Consider the following 17,060-nt stretch of genomic DNA (forward strand, 5'->3'; position numbering starts at 1 on the left):
ATCCTGATTTATTTATAACTTTTACTTGCAACGTTAAATGGATAGAAATTCAAAGATATTTTGAAAATAAACCTAAGTATAAAATTGAGGATAATTTCAAGAATTTTTAAAATCAAATTGGAAGATATGATTACTTATATTAAATCTGGAGAACCTTTTAGAGAAATAGATGCATATGTTCATACAATAGAATTTCAAAAAAGAGGACTTCCTCATGCTCATATGTTATTCTGGCTGAAAAAGGCTTATAAATGTTATACAGCAGCTGACATTGACTCTATCATTTCAGCAGAAATACCAGATAAAAATACAAATCCAGAACTCTTTGAAATTGTTAGTCAATTTATGATTCATGGATCTTGCGGAGAGTTAAATATAAAATCCCCTTGCATGCGAAATGGAAAATGTTCAAAATTTTTTCCAAAGTCATTTAATGTAAACACTATATTTGAGTTAAATACACCTACAGTATATAGACATCGTAATGATCCCGCAAAATATGTTTTAAAAAATGGTATTCAAATTGGAAATAATTTTGTTGTCCCTTATAATGCAATTTATTATTAAGATATAATGCTCATATAAATGTTGAATTATGTTCTCAATCTATGTTAATTAAATATTTGTTTAAATATATAAACAAAGGACCAGATCGAGCCCGAATTCTATTACGTGAAGATTTAAATGATGAAATTTCGACCTACCTTAATTGCCGATATTTAACTCCTCATGAATCTGTATGGAGATTATTTGAATATTCAATTCATTCTAGACATCCTGCTGTACAACATTTACAAATTCATTTACCATCAGAACAAAATATAATTTTTAATGAACATCAATCAATTGAATCAATAATAAAACAAAAAAGTACGGAGGATACTACGCTTACCGGATGGTTTAAAGCAAACATAATTTATCCAAAAGCATCGGAATTAACGTATACAGAGTTTCCAACTAAATTTGTATGGGATGATCATAAAAAATATTGGACACCAAGAAAAAAAGGTGAAAGCATTGGTCGAATAACAAACATTAATCTCACAGCAAATGAATTATATTATATGAAAATGTTATTAAATATTCAAAAAGGTTGTATCAATTTTGATTCAATAAAAACAATTAATGGTATTATATATCCTTCTTATCAAGAAGCATGTCAAGCCTTAGGTTTATTGGGAGATGATAAAGAATGGATTGAAGTATTAGAAAATTCTTTACACGCTGCAACTGCTTCTGAAATTAGAGAATTATTTGTTACAATTATGTTATTTTGTGATGTTACAAATCCTGAAACATTACTAGATTCGTATTGGGTAAATATGGCAGACGATATTTTGTATAAAGCTAGAATTGAAACTGGTAACCCAAATTTAGTTTTACCTGAATCCGAACTAAAAAATAAATTGCTATTTGAATTAGAGCAAATGTTTAACAAATCATCAAGTTCATTAAAAGATTATAAATTGCCAATGCCGGATATAAATATGATATTTGATTTAAACAACAAACTCTTAAAAGAAGAATTAGATTATGATTGTTTTGAATTAAAACGTCAACATTTAAATTTAGTTGCTCAATTAAATACATGTCAAAAAATTGTATATAATGAGGTTATTAAAGAAATTGAAGAAAAAACGTGTAATACTTTTTTTGTTCATGGTCATGGAGGAACCGGTAAAACGTTTCTATGGCATACAATTATAAATAAACTAAGATCTGAAGGAAAAATTGTTTTAGCTGTTGCCTCATCTGGAATTGCTTCATTATTATTACCAAACGGTCGAACAGCTCATTCTCGATTTAAGATACCATTAATAATTAATAATTTATCAATATGTCCAATAAAAAAAGGTACACAACTTGCCAAATTAATTGAGAAAACAGATTTAATTATTTGAGATGAAGCACCAATGTGTAATAAACATTGTTTTGAAGCGTTAGACAAATCTCTACGTGATATTCTATCAAATTCAAATAATTTTCAAATTAATAAACCGTTTGGTGGTAAACCAATTTTATTAGGTGGGGATTTTAGACAAATTTTACCTGTTATTACTGGAGGAACTAAAGAGGAAATAATTGAAGTTACACTAAATAGTTCATATCTATGGCCATCATTTAAAATATTTCACTTAACAGAAAATATGAGATTATCAAGAAACAATTTGACTGAAGAAGATAAGAAAAATATTTCAACTTTTGTAAATTGGTTACTGGAAATTGGGGAAGGTCGTATATCTTCAATTAATTATAAAGATGATGAAGATACATCTTGGATAGAAATACCAAATGATTTGCTCATCCACAATTATAAATATCCAATAGAAGCAATTTTTGTGACAACTTATCCAAATTTTGATATGAAGTATAACGATTTTAATTATTTAAGAGAACATGCAATTATTACACCACGAAATACTATAGTTCGAGATATAAATAATTATGCTGAAAATTCATTACCAGGTAACAAAATTACTTATTTAAGTTTTGATAGTATTATATTAAACTCCGGAAAGAATGAAAATATTGATACTTTATACCCTATGGAATTCTTGAATAAACTTGAATTTAATGGATTACCATCACATGAATTAATTTTAAAAGTTGGAATGCCAATAATGTTACTGAGAAATTTAAACCAAATATCTGGTTTATGTAATGGCACTAGATTAATAGTGACAAAATTATTTGATCGATTAATTGAAGCAAAAATATTGACAGGAAATAACACAGGTAAAAAAATTTTCATACCTAGAATAGTTCTTACTGCATCAGAAAATAAATAGCCATTTATTTTTAAGAGACGCCAATTTCCAGTAAAACCCTGTTATGCTATGACTATTAACAAAAGTCAAGGTCAATCATTAAACCATGTAGGAATATATTTGCCAGAACCAGTCTTTACTCATGGATAGTTATATGTAGCACTTTCAAGAGTTACAACGAGAAATGGATTAAAAATTTTGATAAATAATGACCACGATATTCCAAACATATATACTAAAAATATAGTTTACAAAGATGTACTACAAAACTTATAAATAAGCATATGCTTATTTTGTATTACTGAATCATCAGTGTCGATAAAAGAAAGAGAGAGAGAGAGAAACAGAAAGAGACAGAAAGAAAAAAAGAAAAAAATTTGCAAACATGACGAAAAAATCTGACTCATTTTAGTTGAAGTGTATGTATATATATATATTGTTAGTACATACTTATCAATTGTATATAAGACGAATTCATTGTAACCTATATATGATATACATTGTCCACCGATAGCTTACACATTTAACATTAGTCATGTGCCATATGTTACTTCAGAAAAGAAGAGCTTCCTTTATTGTTCTATAACTTTAGATCATAATATAATAATAATTATAATATATAGGCAAAACAAAAGTCAAATGCTTAAAGAAAGAAAGGAAAAAAAAAAAAAAAAATTTGAAACCGTTAATTCATTTCAAAGTGAAGATCAAGGTGAAAAACAGAGTTTAAAACAGCTGCAATTTGAAAGAGATAATCAATCTGTGTCCTTCATCGCTCATTCAAGCACTCAATTCAGTCCAACCTGTCACAAGTATGCATCCAGACAAAAAAGAAGAGTGGAGATAATTCCAGAATAGACAGAAACAGTATCTGAAAGGGATGAGCTTCATGATTACCCTTTTACCCTGAATAACTGAGTATAAAGCTAACCTTTGGAACATTTTATCTACTCCAGAAGCCTCCACTCACCCACCGCCTACTGTTTCATGATCTCAGCTCATCCATCCCAATTGATCTCCATCAAAACTTGGTAGGGCTTTCTCTCTGCTCAATCAACGGTTTTTTTTTTTTTTTTTCCCAATCTCTGCAGTCTATAGCAGCAAAACAAGATCACTTTGTTTCTAATCTTATCGATTTTGTTGTTAAAGCTAGGCAACATGTTTTTCTTATCGATAGTGTAAAATTAGGTGAGGGTCTGGATTCGAATTCTGTAATTGGATTCAATCTCTAAGAGCTTTTGCTGGACTTGCACAGAGTGAGAAGCAAAGAGGGAGGGGACTTTTCCCTGCCAATCAGAAGAAAAAAAAAAAAAAAATTTGCTGAGGAAAAGTTTAAAGAGGAGGAAGGGATGTCTTGGTCGATTTCAGTCTGTTCCCAATTTTGGAATTTCCATTTCACATTCAAAGTTTCAATCTTTAAAGGTATCAGCTAACTTCATTATATAAATTTTTTGGCCAATTTTGGGTATTTGGTTCAAACTTATCAATAAAACATCAAAATTTTGACCACAATTGATTTTGATTTTGATCAAGATTGACATTTTAATTTATTAATTTCGATAGGTGATTGAAAGGGTTTTCATATTTTTGTGTTTGCAGGCAATAGAAGATATGAATTTTGCAGGCAATGGAAGTCTCGCTTTATATATAAAGATTAAAGCCAAAGCAGCCGCCGAGACCTCTCCATTTCCATTGCTTCAGTCTCCCCAAGCTAAAGACTCCCCCTCTGAGGTAAATTCCCATTTTAAAAACCAAGACATATATATATATATATATATATATATATATATATCTCCCTAAACATGTTGCTACATACATCTGTCTATTTATTTATCTAAATTATTCAGAATTTTCAGTCAGTTTTCAACATTAATGACCTTATCTAGGTATTTAAAACTATTTACAATGATAAACAGATTGTTCCAACACAAAAAAAATTCTGATAATCCGTGCTTTCACACAAGAACATACTCATTAATAATGTTAGTTAAACAAAAAATATGAAAAACAGTTAGATACAATATTACAAAGGTATGTTACACTTGATCTGCTCATAAGCATATATTTCATCTGCTTAGTGAATAGTTATTAATTCCACTCTTCATATTAAAAAATTCAACGAAAAAAGTTGTATTTGAATCAAATTCTTATTCTCTCCACAAAAATTTTCAATTCTTGGAACTAATTTTTTTACTTTATTTTTTATTTTTTATAAATCAAAATCTAATGATGATGCTGATGGTTATAGTAATGACCAGTTCAATTACCTGTTCTCATATGTGAACTCCAGCTGAACATTGATTTACTAACTATTTACTCAGATAGATGACAGTGAGGAATTTGTGCTCTGAAAAGTGGAACCTATATTGGAATTGTTTTACTTCATAATTTCATTAAAGTCCTTTGTTCATCCAAGGAAAGGAATGAATATCTGTTCTTTTGTTCATCTGACCTGAGAGTTTTATATATGCTTTTTTTTTTTTTTTTGTATGAACTTAGATTGTATGAAATTTTTATATGTTGTTAAGCACAACTTTTTTCGTTTCATTATGATGTGCTATGTTATATGTGTGACTGTGTGAGTCAAATACACAAAGCACAACTATAAATTTACTGCATCTCATGTGCACCTCTTATTCATAACTGTAGATACAGAAGTTGTGAATTCTGCTTCTAGGATTAATGACCCATAAAGAATGTTGTTTATCTTTGTTAAAGCAAAATTTTTATTTTGGCCTTTGTAATCATGGCAAGTATTTATCTAACAAAGATACGAGTATAATTGAAAATGTTAAAAAAAGTTACCATTTAAGTTAATATATTGAATCTGATACAAAAAAACTAACTACTCATACTTACTCTTTTATTGTAGATGGACGTAGCAATGACTTACAAGGGTATGGAGACCGAAGGGTTGAACACTGATAAATATGATGGGCTTCATTGAGTTTCTTAAAGCTGCAATCCATGAAATCTCTCTCTACTTGCTCAATTGTAATATGATGTACATCATATTTTTATGTATACAAGCTATGCTCTCAGTCTTAGGTCCAAGCAAGTAATTATTCCATTATGTAGTGGTTGGTGGTTGATTTTAGTTTAATCTTGAACTATATCTTTGCTCAAAATTATCATCCTAAAAAATAAAATAAAAAACCCGCACCATCGCATGGGAGAATTAGCCCCGCAGCAAAGCGCGGGCAACATTGCTAGTAATTATATGAATGCTGTGAAATATGATGCAGTAAACATGCAAAATGTTTGTCATTCGATTTCTGATAGCTTTCAGTTCTCCTTACAGTTTTATGTCCATGCATCTTTTTGGTAGTCTCTGTATATAGAAATTTCTCCCAAAAAAACATCAGTTTTCTTTTCTTTTCCTTAATTTCTTACCAACCTGAAAGTAGATATCTATTTGTTTTCTGTAAAGTTCAGAAATATAGAAGTGATCATACTGGTCTGTGTTTTTGATAAGAGAAAAATGCACCAATAGTCCCTCAACTTTTGTGCACCGGTCAATTTGATACCCACACTCTCAATGCTATCAATGTGATACCTGAACACTTATTTTGCTATCAACGAGATACTTCCGTCAAATTTCGCAGACGGCTCCGTTAGATGTGTGACGTGGCAAGCACGTGGAGACATAAAAAATTATTAAATGACCAATTTACCCTTTTATTTTATTAATTTGTTTTTTTTTTTTTTTTAAATGACTAAATCAAGCCATATACCAAATTTCTGGGTATTCATCGTTTTGGGATGCTCTTGATGATGTTGTTCAGTCCGAGAATTTGAATAAAGAGAGTTACAAGAGTATCGAAACGTTCAAGGATCGCGGAGGTTCTTACAGGAGAAGATAATTAAGTAATTAATCAAATCCTAGCTAATTTTATTTCTTCTGGAAAAAAAAAATTTTCTGGGTCTGTTTTTTCATTGTTGTTCATCAATTGCCTGGTCTGGGTTTTAAAAGAACAAAGAAGAATGGGAAGTCTCTCCTTCTCTCTCTTTAACTCTATCCATCCGAATCCGTTAAAGCTTCAACCTTTAAGGCTTTGACCCAACCATCACCAAATCCAAATCCAACCCACTGGATTTGCAAGAGAAGAAGCGAATTCAGAGAAGCAAAGCAATGGCACTATGGATGGAGAAAGTTGCCGAACCCCAAACCGAAAGCGAAAAAGCTGGCCTTGATGCCATCGCCGTCTTCAAAGAATCTGCTGCTATTGAACTCAAGGTCCTCTCTTTCTCAACAAGTAAAACAATTTTATGACTCTGGTCTTTTGTGTTTAAAATTTTACTGGGTCTGTAGGAGAAGGGCAACGAGTTTGTGAAAAAGGGTAAGAAGAATTACTCGGATGCCATAGACTGCTACATCAGGGCAATCAATACCCAAGCTTTGAGTGACCCAGAGACGTCTATTCTGTTTTCGAATAGAGCCCATGTCAATCTCTTGCTTGGTAATTGCAAGTATGATCTCATGCTTCTTGATGATAGCTTCTTCTTTAAAAATTCCATTCAGAAAGAAATTGGGGGTAATTGCAAGAATTCGTTTAGGGTTAGGGTTTTCTAGCAAGATTGGGGTTTTTAGATGTGATGGGTGGAATTGAGAAATTATCGGGTTTGATGGGAAAGAAAGCGATCCAGAGTTTCTGGGTTTCAGTATGAACAAGTGGGTTGAATGATGAGGAATGTTGCTATAATTTTAAAATCCCCAATCCATGAATCAAGATTCCAACCCGAAATCCTCTAAACACTAATTCCAAAAATTTCAAGGAAAAAAGAAAGAGAGGATCTGAGGAAGGATGAGGACGGGAGAAGAAGAAAGTAGATGAGGAAGAAGGAGAAAGGAAAATAAATTAAAAAGAAAGATAAAATTATTTTAACTACTTAGTAGAAAGACAATTTTGCTCTTAATAAAAATATCATGTGCTTGCCACGTCACTATTCTAACGTCTCTGTCAGGGTGTCGTTGATAGCAAAAGGCACGTTTACTTACTTGGAATGGAAAATAATCATGAATTGGAGACAAGTGGAATGGGAGAAGAAAGGAATCGGTATTGATTTCGGAGGAATGATTCCTAAACCCATCTCCCCCCTTCGTAATCGAATTCATGAGTATTCAGGAATCGATTCCTGATAAGGAGGTGAGACCTACATCCATTCCGATTCCTTCATGTGTTAGTAAACGCAGGAATTCTTTTACCCGGAATCATTCCGATTGCTTTATGTGTTAGTAAATGCAGGAATGTTTTTACCCCGTAATCATTCTCTTTCCTTCCAAGTAAGTAAACGTGCCCTAAGTGTTCAGGTATCACATTGATAGCATTGAGAGTGTGGGTATCAAATTGGCCGGTGCACAAGAGTTAGGGGACTGTTGGTGCATTTTTCTCTTTTGATAATGGCATATGTTTTTGATTCATGAACTGGTTTTCAGTATACTATAATGATGGAGTTTTAATTTTTTTTTTTACTGGAGATGTTAAAGTTAGTTCCTTTAGATTGAGCGAGTGCTCGAAGTTGTAGTAGAAAGATGAACATGAGAGATTGGTCTGGGTTTGCCCCCAAAACACGTATGGATCTCTCTGCCATTTCCCAAGTTTGAGACTTTGTATTCGCCTTGACTGCCAGTATGTCATCATTTAATTTTCTCTATTATTCTTTAGTTTCTGTATTCTGTTAGGATCGTTGCATCAATATGAAATTTATTGATTTTGATTTCTTCAATTGGAGTTTTAGATCAGTAGGGTTTGGGTTTTGTTTGATTGGGGGTTGCTAAAAAGGGGAGAGAGGAGTGCGATACGCCTTGTTCTGCATTATTCATTCATTCTTCAATTGCAGTGGTCAAACTCAGATTGCTTATCATTCTCAAAAAAAAAAACTCAGATTGCTTAATTTTGTTTTGTAGGGAGATTGCTTGTGAATTAATAACAAATTACATATAAGTTATTGACAAAAGATGACTTAACAAATACATCGTTTATTATTAAATTAAGACTTGCTCTAAAAGATAGCTAGCAGCTAAAGTAATCAATATTGATGCTTCCTTTATGTATATATTCTCCTGTGTGTTTCTTTATTCCAAAACCTGAGGGAGATGGATCGACTTTAGCAGGACAGGACCGTTTTGGTTTTTTTTGGTCTTCTGCATTCTTAATTCCTGAAACTTCTAGAGTGATATTATTCTCTTTGTATCTATATAGGATAGGATTAGTTGCTAACATTGCTTCTGGGTTTTGTACTTTTAGGCTACTCATAGAAGTTCTTTTGCATTTTTATTATTCTTAGACTCTATAGTTTAGAGGAGGAAAAATCACATTTGCTCTGGATTTGGTCTAATGGTTATTTGCATCTCAGGGTTTTGTTTTGTTTTGATTGCGCAAGAGTTTTGGTATTATTTTTTTAACAATAACGAGAAGCTCTCAGGGTTTTGTTTTGATTGCAGAAGAGTTTTGGTTTTCTTATTATTTTATTTTTTTTGGGAATCACAACCCAATTTGTTTGTAGGTTTTGGTATTTTTTCCCCCCCTGGGGTTTCTGGGTTTGCTGTGTTTGCATGATTTTTGGGATCATTTGAACTATGGGTTTGATTGTATGAGCTTAATGTCTCTGTTCAAGGTGTGCAAAGCGGTGGATATATAGAATTTCAGATTAAATCTCCTCCAACACAGCAGAGTGCATAGTTTGTGTGAAACGATTAAAAATGGCCGATGAAGCCAACAGAGCTGTAAGCCCCTCTTTATCCTTTCTCAATTCTCCAATTTCTTTACTTGCTAGCTATTTGCCACAGTCAATATTTTACAGGCATTCATGGAGATTCAAGGTCGCGTGATGAGCTCACCACCAAACTGAAGCAGTTTTTTTTTTTACCCACTTCAGTACAGATATATCAAATATGGTGAAATCGTGACTTATTAATGGAGAATTCAAATAGATTTAAGGTGCAGAACTATAAGTAGTATTAATCATTTCAAGATGCTAATGCTGGTGGTATTAATCAAATAAGCTGAAGAACTAGCCGCCGCTGTAGCAGCAATAAAGGGTCATCCTGTAGAAAATGATACCGATGCGGTATGAATATCAATTTCTTGAGTCAGTGACAGCGCACCACCCCCTCTTAATCTTTTCTTATTGTTAAAACATACCCAAAAGAGAAATTCGTGGTAGTAGCTAGAGTATATTGTTTGAATGGTTATTGATGAATTGGATTCAGACCAGTTACTGATAAAGTACTTTTCGATGCAGGATGCTGATCAGCTTTTGGAATCTAAAAGGAAGGATTCATTGATATCGGTACTTATCGTTAAATTTGACTCCTTTACATCTGAGTATTCCTGTAAAATGTAGAAATCTAGCTAAAGTGTGGTCTTCCCCCCCCCCCCCCTAATTATGGTGATGAACTTTCAGCTTTTATAGAAGTGTTAGATTGGTGTCTTCTGTCAAAGGAGTTTCTTGCTTCATCTAATTGCAATCCCAAAGTTCTTTTCTCTTGAATGCGTGTACTCAGGGTGTGTTCTGGTAATTGGTGCAAAAACTTGGTGATGCTTTGGTTTAATTTTTAGCCTGAAGTTGAGTTAATGCACATTTGTTTTCACTTGGTTGGTATGTGTATGAGAGATTTCACCTGTGTGATGTAAATGCAGATGCAAAAGTTCTTGGTCGACTAGATACAGTACAATATATATCCATATATCCCATATATACGTATGCATGATTCCTGCACTATGTATATCAGGATCATTGAATGACATATTTTAAAATGAAGAACCAAGCTTTGAATTAGCTATTCAGCTTCACCATTAATGGGTGCCATACTGCCATTAGTTTTAAATCTTTAGGCAATTAGGATTTAAGTGTTTGTTAACTGAATGAAATTCTACACACTCACATGTTGCCACGCACCTGTCTTGATGACTATAACACATAACCAGTATTATATGTTTGAGACTTTGCATAGATACAGACTGAACTTTCAGCATTCTTGCCAATTTCATCTCTGTAGAGTTAACTCCTTTAGGTTCCATAATGCACTCGAGTGCTTATCTTTGTAAAGTTCTGTACAAGCCTATGCTGCACTAGCGTTTTTTGTTGCTAATATGTAGATTTTCATGTTTTTGAATTGAAGTGATTCTGAAGTTGCTGTGTGTGTTTTAGTTTTTTTTTCCCCCCTCCAACATTTTTAATCCTTTCTTTGTCTTATTTAGGTACTATCTGGCATGCGATCCAGATCAAGTATGCTTTGTTCTGTCAGTCTATGGCATTCAATATGATTCAGTAAGAGTTGGTAGCTTTCCTAATATATTCCATGTTTTTGTTTTTTGGTTTTGGGTGGCTTTCATGTGCATAACATATTGAAACATAATGAATTAACCATCTAACATTGTTTACATCCCAAATATATCTACTTCAGGGCTTTAATCTCCAGATTTGTAACACATAACAGTTTGTGGTACCAAGCATGTCCACACTGTTTTCGACAACTGAAACAAAAGAAGAACAACGATATGCTAATCTGTCTGGAACACAATATGCAAGTGCCTCTTCCATGGTAACAAACTAACAACTTCATCCTAACTACATCATAATGTGGGGGCTTTTGACCATTGGAGCAGTGCTCAATTTTCTTGGATGTGGATTGCTTTGGCTTATAGTCTCACAAAAGATTGCTGCTTTGCCTTTGTGGGTGGTGAGTAGTTCAATCAAGTTTGAATCTTGATCATCAAGTCTAATTTTGGGTTGTTTCTGTGTATCGCTTCCCTTTTTTGTGGGTACCAATAGTTAGCCTTTTTTGTTTCATTCTGATATGTTTTGTCTGATAACCTTAATTACTGAGTTTAATTCTTTACTGCATTTTATATGAGAAAAATTCAGTCACCCTCCCCAAACTATGCTGCCAAGGCCAATTTGATACCCAAACTCTCAAAAGTATCAATGTGATACCCAAAGACATATTTTGACATCAACGTGATACTTCCGTCCAAAATTTGTGACGGCGCCGTTTCTTTGTTGACGTGGCAAGCATGTGGAGATAAAAAAACAAAGATAAAGACCAATTTACCCTTTTCTTTTGTTAATTATTTTTTTCTTTTTCTTTTTCCTTCTTCTTCTCTGATGAACTGGGGACTTTCCCAGAAAACTTGACATCATCATCATCAGGAGAGTCGAACGAGACAAGTCTGATGACGGCGGGTGTGGGCTCGGATTTGGTCAGCGACCGGCGAAGCGACTGGGAAGTCGAATGAAGTGTTGGGCCCAATGGGCTCGGAGTTTTGTGGTGGTTCGGAGTCGGAGTTGGGGTGGGGGTGGGGGTGGTTGTTGTCAGAATTGTGGCGGGGGTTGTCGGTGTCGGAGAGGTCAATGAATTCCCAGAGAGAGTCTTGATCGGAGTCTTCGAATTGCAAGAATTGGAAGACGACCCTCGCAACTGGGCCCGCCTCCGTCATCTCCGATCACCGCTATGTTAATTTCTAATTTGTTAATTTCTTGAATTGATTCTCCTCAAAATGTCATCGGTTCAGAGCCAATCGAGCTCCGGCTCCGACGGATCTGTGGTGGATGACAAGAAGAGGAAGAAGATGCAGTCTAATCATGAATCGGCCTGGCGATCGAGGATGAAGAAGCTGAAGCGTGTGGATGAGCTGACGGCGGAGATCAGTCAGCTCCAGATCTCGAACAGCCAAATCCGGCAGAGCATCGACGCCAATGACAAAGCCTACAGCGAGGTGGAGGCCTGGAACAATGTCATGAGGGCTCAGGAGAAGGAGCTGACTGATTGACTTCGCTACTTGGAGTTGGTTGAATAGACTTTTGTGGAGTTCAGCGGCGTCTTCGATGAGGACATTAACGACATGGCTGAGATGCATGACTCTCTGCTCAATCCGTGGTAGCTTCCTTACGCGACTCAGTCGATCACCGCTTCTTCTGTTGATATGTTTCTCGATTGGCCATGATCAATTGCATTAGTCCTTTGCTTTTTGATTGTTACTGTTATATCAATCGTTTCTGTTTTCGGGTTTGTGTTAGTCTCTGGTTTCGATGTCTATAGTGGTAGCTTGTTTCATGTAATCAGTATCAGCATTGTCTGTGTAATCCAAATGTGTGTTCAATAAAAATAAAAAAAAAGGTAGTGTTGGGAAGAAGATGAAGAATCGGAGTTGGGAGAGAGAGCTCCGTTCATGGTTCGTTTTTTTTTTTTTTAATTATTTAGTTGTAAAAGACTATTCTGCCCTTGATAAAAAATTTTTTTGTCTCCACATGCTTGCCACATCAGCAAAGAAACGGCGCTGTCAGAAATTTTGGACGGAAGTATCACGTTGGTGTCAAAATATGTCTTTGGGTATCACATTGATACTTTTGAGAGTTCGGGCTTGGCAACATAGTTTGGGGACGGTAGCTGAATTTTTCTCATTTTATATTTATGTTTAGCGCTTCTGAAATGAAATTTTTGAGACTGAGATTACAAAGTCTTTCCACTATCACTATTCTATTTGTTAAACCTATATAAGTTGTTAGGATTCATAAATTCTTGATCCATGTTTTATGTCCTTGAAAAGTATAGTGCTTGGCATCACACTTGAGTAAGGAGATTTACGAAGGCTGTCGTGGTTGTGAGTCCAAAGGAAAACTATTGTACTGCTTGCTTATACTGCTGTCATCAAAACAAGGTAGGAGTTGCTGCATGACACTGGATTGTAAAACTTCCTCACTATAGTTTCTTGCTGAACCAAAATTTGTACAACTAGTGTGGTTGTTGAGCAGCATTATAAGCTCTGAGATCCCTACTTGTGTATATATATGTAGAGACTATTTTTGTATGGTTGCGCCATTTATCCCTTTTTGAATTATGGGCATTTGTCGGATTGATTGATTTCCATTTTGAAATTTTTGGATCGCACATTCTTGTCTTCGTATTCCTCTTTGTGCCCCAAGCTCCTCTTCATTTTGATGAATCCTTGGCCAATTAAGGATAGCATCCTATGCATTGATACTGGGATGCCTAAACCAATTACCTTAATAGACCTTTTCTAGAACCCCGAGAACCCTAGTTGATATTACCATACCAAAACTCTTAATTGTTTGCCAAGTTAATTATGATTTTATGAGAAACAAAAACACGGATTTCTCTTGTTATGTTTATCTGTAGCACCACCCAATTGTCGATATTTAACTTAGAATATACATCACATGAGCGTGCACCACAACATGGCAAACCTAGCATTAAAATAGAATTATGGCGTCTATCATATGTGAAGCCCAAGAGCAATTCTTTACAATCAGAGTAGAACAACAATAATGCAACTTAAACAACAGAAATTTGGAGTTGGGGGTTTTGTTTAGAGTCAAACACATAACAAATTCAGAAACGTGACCGCACTAGGCCAACAAATGAATCAAACTATAGTTTTTAACTGTAGTCTGATTACCATGTTTGCTGTTGTGATAGTTATGCCTTTCATTTCAACCATCCATGCTTCAAAGTTAATGTCATTTGGTTCTACACTTTCTGGAAAAAAAAATACTAGGGTTTTGATAGTTTCATATAAATTCAGAAAGTAGAAATGACGTCTTGAGCTGCATTTAAGTGCTCGTACAACATTTGATTGAAGCTTGAGCATTTTTGATCTTTCCCCTCCAGTCTTCTGAATGGTTCATTGCACTTCCTACAAAGCCTGAAAATAGAACAAGTTTTTGCATTAGCAACATGCAACATGTATTTATCCACAGAAGAGACTCTGAAAAAAGGAGGATTTGAGCATTCCGAGCGAATAATTGTCTGAAACACTTTCACTCCACCCTCGAACCACGAAATCTTCCCAGCAATCAACTTAATAAATTTTAGAAAATCATTAAAAATTAATAATGAATTTCTGGGGTATTACAAGCACCGTCATCGGAGGATGCTAAAGTCAGCCGGAAAAGTCGTGTCGAGTTTCTGGGTCCAAGTCAGGTCGAGTGTCTGAAGAGAGAGAACGGAGGTTTCTAGAATTTTTTGAAAATTGACTGAAATTGAAATTTTCTTATTTTGTGAAATATTTCCGGAAATTCCATATTTATACTAAAATTTCTGAAGATGAAAATAACTTTCGCTGACCATAACTTTCTAATACTAACTCCGATTTCCGTGTTCCACATATCCACGAACTCGTATTGACGCGCTGTATCACTTTTGTGAAGGAAGTTTTTGGAGAAACTCAACTAATAAAAAATCCCCTTGACCCCTCGAAAATAAAACATTTTGAGTAATTATTTGTCCGAAACACTTTTGCTCCACCCTCGAACCATGAAATTGTACAAACGAACATTTTATTAGTTCCAAGAAATTTCAAGAAATTAATATCGAATTTTCGGGGTATTACACAAGTCATGTACATTCTCCTTGCAATAGCATGCAGTTTTGGATTTCAAAACATGATGTTTCTTACAATTTTTTATTTGATCGAGATTACATGAGGATAGAGACTTTTTAGGCTTAGAGACCAATCCATGTCAAGGGTCATGTCAAAATGCTTTCTTTCCCCTGGCCACTAAGAGTACATTGAGATTTAAACTCTAATCAGTGTCGGCAGGGTTCGAACCCCAATGTGAGGGTTCTAAACCTGGAGACTTTTACCAACTCAACCACCTATGGTGGTTAGTTGCTTACAAATTTTTGTATCATTTCATTGAGCAAATTGAGAAGAAGAAATTCTTAGAGCATTAATCTTAAAGGAGTACTCTAACATGCACCAATTAGGAAAGAGTAGTACTTTACTTGCTACACCATTTTCTTTATCATTATGAGTTATATACTCAAAAGATAATGCTAATGCGAAACCCTAAGATAATTAATCCAACTTTCCTCTTATGCTTTTGACCAAAATAAATCTGACTACACTTTGCTTTATCCTTCCACTTGGAGGTTGCTTCTATTTGAGTACGACAACAAGTCGCCGCTTCACCAGAACTAACAAGACATATTGGAGTGCATAGACCGAGGACAAAGCCCACCTAACCCTACAGTAGTTTGGTTACTTGAACATTTCTAATTCGGCTGAAACTAGACCAATGGTGGGATTTTCAAAATCAAATTGCAAAACAGATTCCGCAACTAATCCCTTAAAATAAATAAAAAATAAAAAACCCTTTAGTGGAAGGGCACTATATAAGAAGTTTGATCGAGTCGAATCAAGCCAAGGCTGAGCGTGTTTAGATTATTTGGTCAAGCTCTATTAGCGTGTTTGAGCTTGGCATGTTTTCTTGATGAGCTCAAGCTTAATCTTGGTTTAAATTATTAATTACCATCTGCAATCTTATCTTAGGTTGTGTTTGGATGGAACAAAAAGTGATGGAATTTGAGATAAAGTCTGGATTTAGTTTTGAAGAATTATATTTAACCCGTTTGGGATAATTAACAACGGAATCACAAAATAGGCAGCATTCTCTAATTATCTACCGAGTGAAATTTGGAGACAATAAATTCGGTTTTTAAATATCTACTAAATAGGCAGCATTCTCCAATTCTCTACCGTGTGGAACAATTGCGCTCATATAACGATTCTGTGGGAGCATGGTATCTCCGTATGACATGCAGTCGAGATAATCCGCAGCCACTAAGCTTGAGGGTTGAGAAACCCTTCTCCTGTATGTGGTTGATCTCTAGTTGGTGGAGGTGAATACCTACAAAACAAGATCTATGGAAATCGGTGGAATTATAATTCCTATGAGTTAAGTCGCCATAACTTCTAATCACAGTAACATAGCACATGTCAGGTTGAGAGGTTTCTGAATTTGGAGTAAAACGCTGCGTTTTGGGATCAAAGAGTGTTCATCAATTGGGCTTGGGCCGCTTGGTTGGGGCTTTCTATTTTCTTCTCCTCATGTTTCCTATGCACAAATTTGGGGGCAATAAACCTTTTTTTTTTTTTTGGTGTGGGAGTGGGGGAATAAAACATTTCTCAACATTTATTGCCCCCCATTAAAAGGTTTTGAATTGATGTAATCTCCTCATTTTCTTTTTCAATTAAAGTTTTATTTGTCTAAATTTTAAGGAAACTAGTTCCTTTTCCCCCTAATAAACTTTCATTAAGGGGGGCAATAAAGGTTTATTGGGGCGGAATAAAATGCGAGGTTTCATTATAAACTTTTACTGCCCCCCAATAAATGTTTATACGATTAAGGTAATTTATATAAATTATACTTAATTTTCAGTATTTTCAAACTTAGTCGTGAATAGAGTAACACACATTCAACAACCACATCGGAAATAAATAACATAGACACATGAGGTTTGTTGACATATTAAAACTTTAGAAT

The 17,060-nt window shown here is 34.5% G+C and overlaps 1 protein-coding gene, 2 long non-coding RNA genes and 1 pseudogene across 6 annotated transcripts; all 4 read left to right on the forward strand.

Annotated features, from left to right (window-relative positions):
* The first annotated feature begins 2,546 nt into the window (after positions 1-2,546).
* LOC112203618 lies at positions 2,547-3,044 on the forward strand (annotated as a pseudogene).
* Positions 3,045-3,655: 611 nt separating this feature from the next.
* On the forward strand, positions 3,656-5,982 carry LOC112181989. Of its 2 annotated transcripts, none has more exons than XR_002929228.2 (4): positions 3,656-3,799; positions 4,024-4,190; positions 4,368-4,499; positions 5,641-5,982. It is a non-coding gene; the product is annotated as an uncharacterized LOC112181989 (long non-coding RNA). The 2 variants fall into 2 exon arrangements; XR_002929229.2 differs by having other exon boundaries at positions 3,669-3,799; positions 3,957-4,190.
* A 2,272-nt stretch (positions 5,983-8,254) lies between these two features.
* LOC112188519 lies at positions 8,255-13,514 on the forward strand. 3 transcript variants are annotated; one of them, XR_002931463.2, is made up of 7 exons: positions 8,255-8,398; positions 9,387-9,495; positions 9,573-9,860; positions 10,014-10,061; positions 10,973-11,042; positions 11,179-11,454; positions 13,322-13,514. It is a non-coding gene; the product is annotated as an uncharacterized LOC112188519 (long non-coding RNA). The 3 variants fall into 3 exon arrangements; XR_005805512.1 differs by having other exon boundaries at positions 13,327-13,514; XR_005805511.1 differs by lacking the exon at positions 13,322-13,514 and having other exon boundaries at positions 10,014-10,286; positions 11,179-11,305.
* LOC121051358 (bZIP transcription factor 53-like) lies at positions 11,905-12,927 on the forward strand. The gene has a single exon (XM_040513638.1). It carries the CDS (start codon positions 12,272-12,274, stop codon positions 12,542-12,544), a length of 273 nt encoding a protein of 90 aa, XP_040369572.1. The 5' UTR covers positions 11,905-12,271; the 3' UTR covers positions 12,545-12,927.
* Positions 13,515-17,060: the final 3,546 nt, after the last annotated feature.

Source organism: Rosa chinensis, chromosome 1 (assembly GCF_002994745.2).
Source record: "Rosa chinensis cultivar Old Blush chromosome 1, RchiOBHm-V2, whole genome shotgun sequence".
Classification (NCBI taxonomy): domain Eukaryota; kingdom Viridiplantae; phylum Streptophyta; class Magnoliopsida; order Rosales; family Rosaceae; genus Rosa; species Rosa chinensis.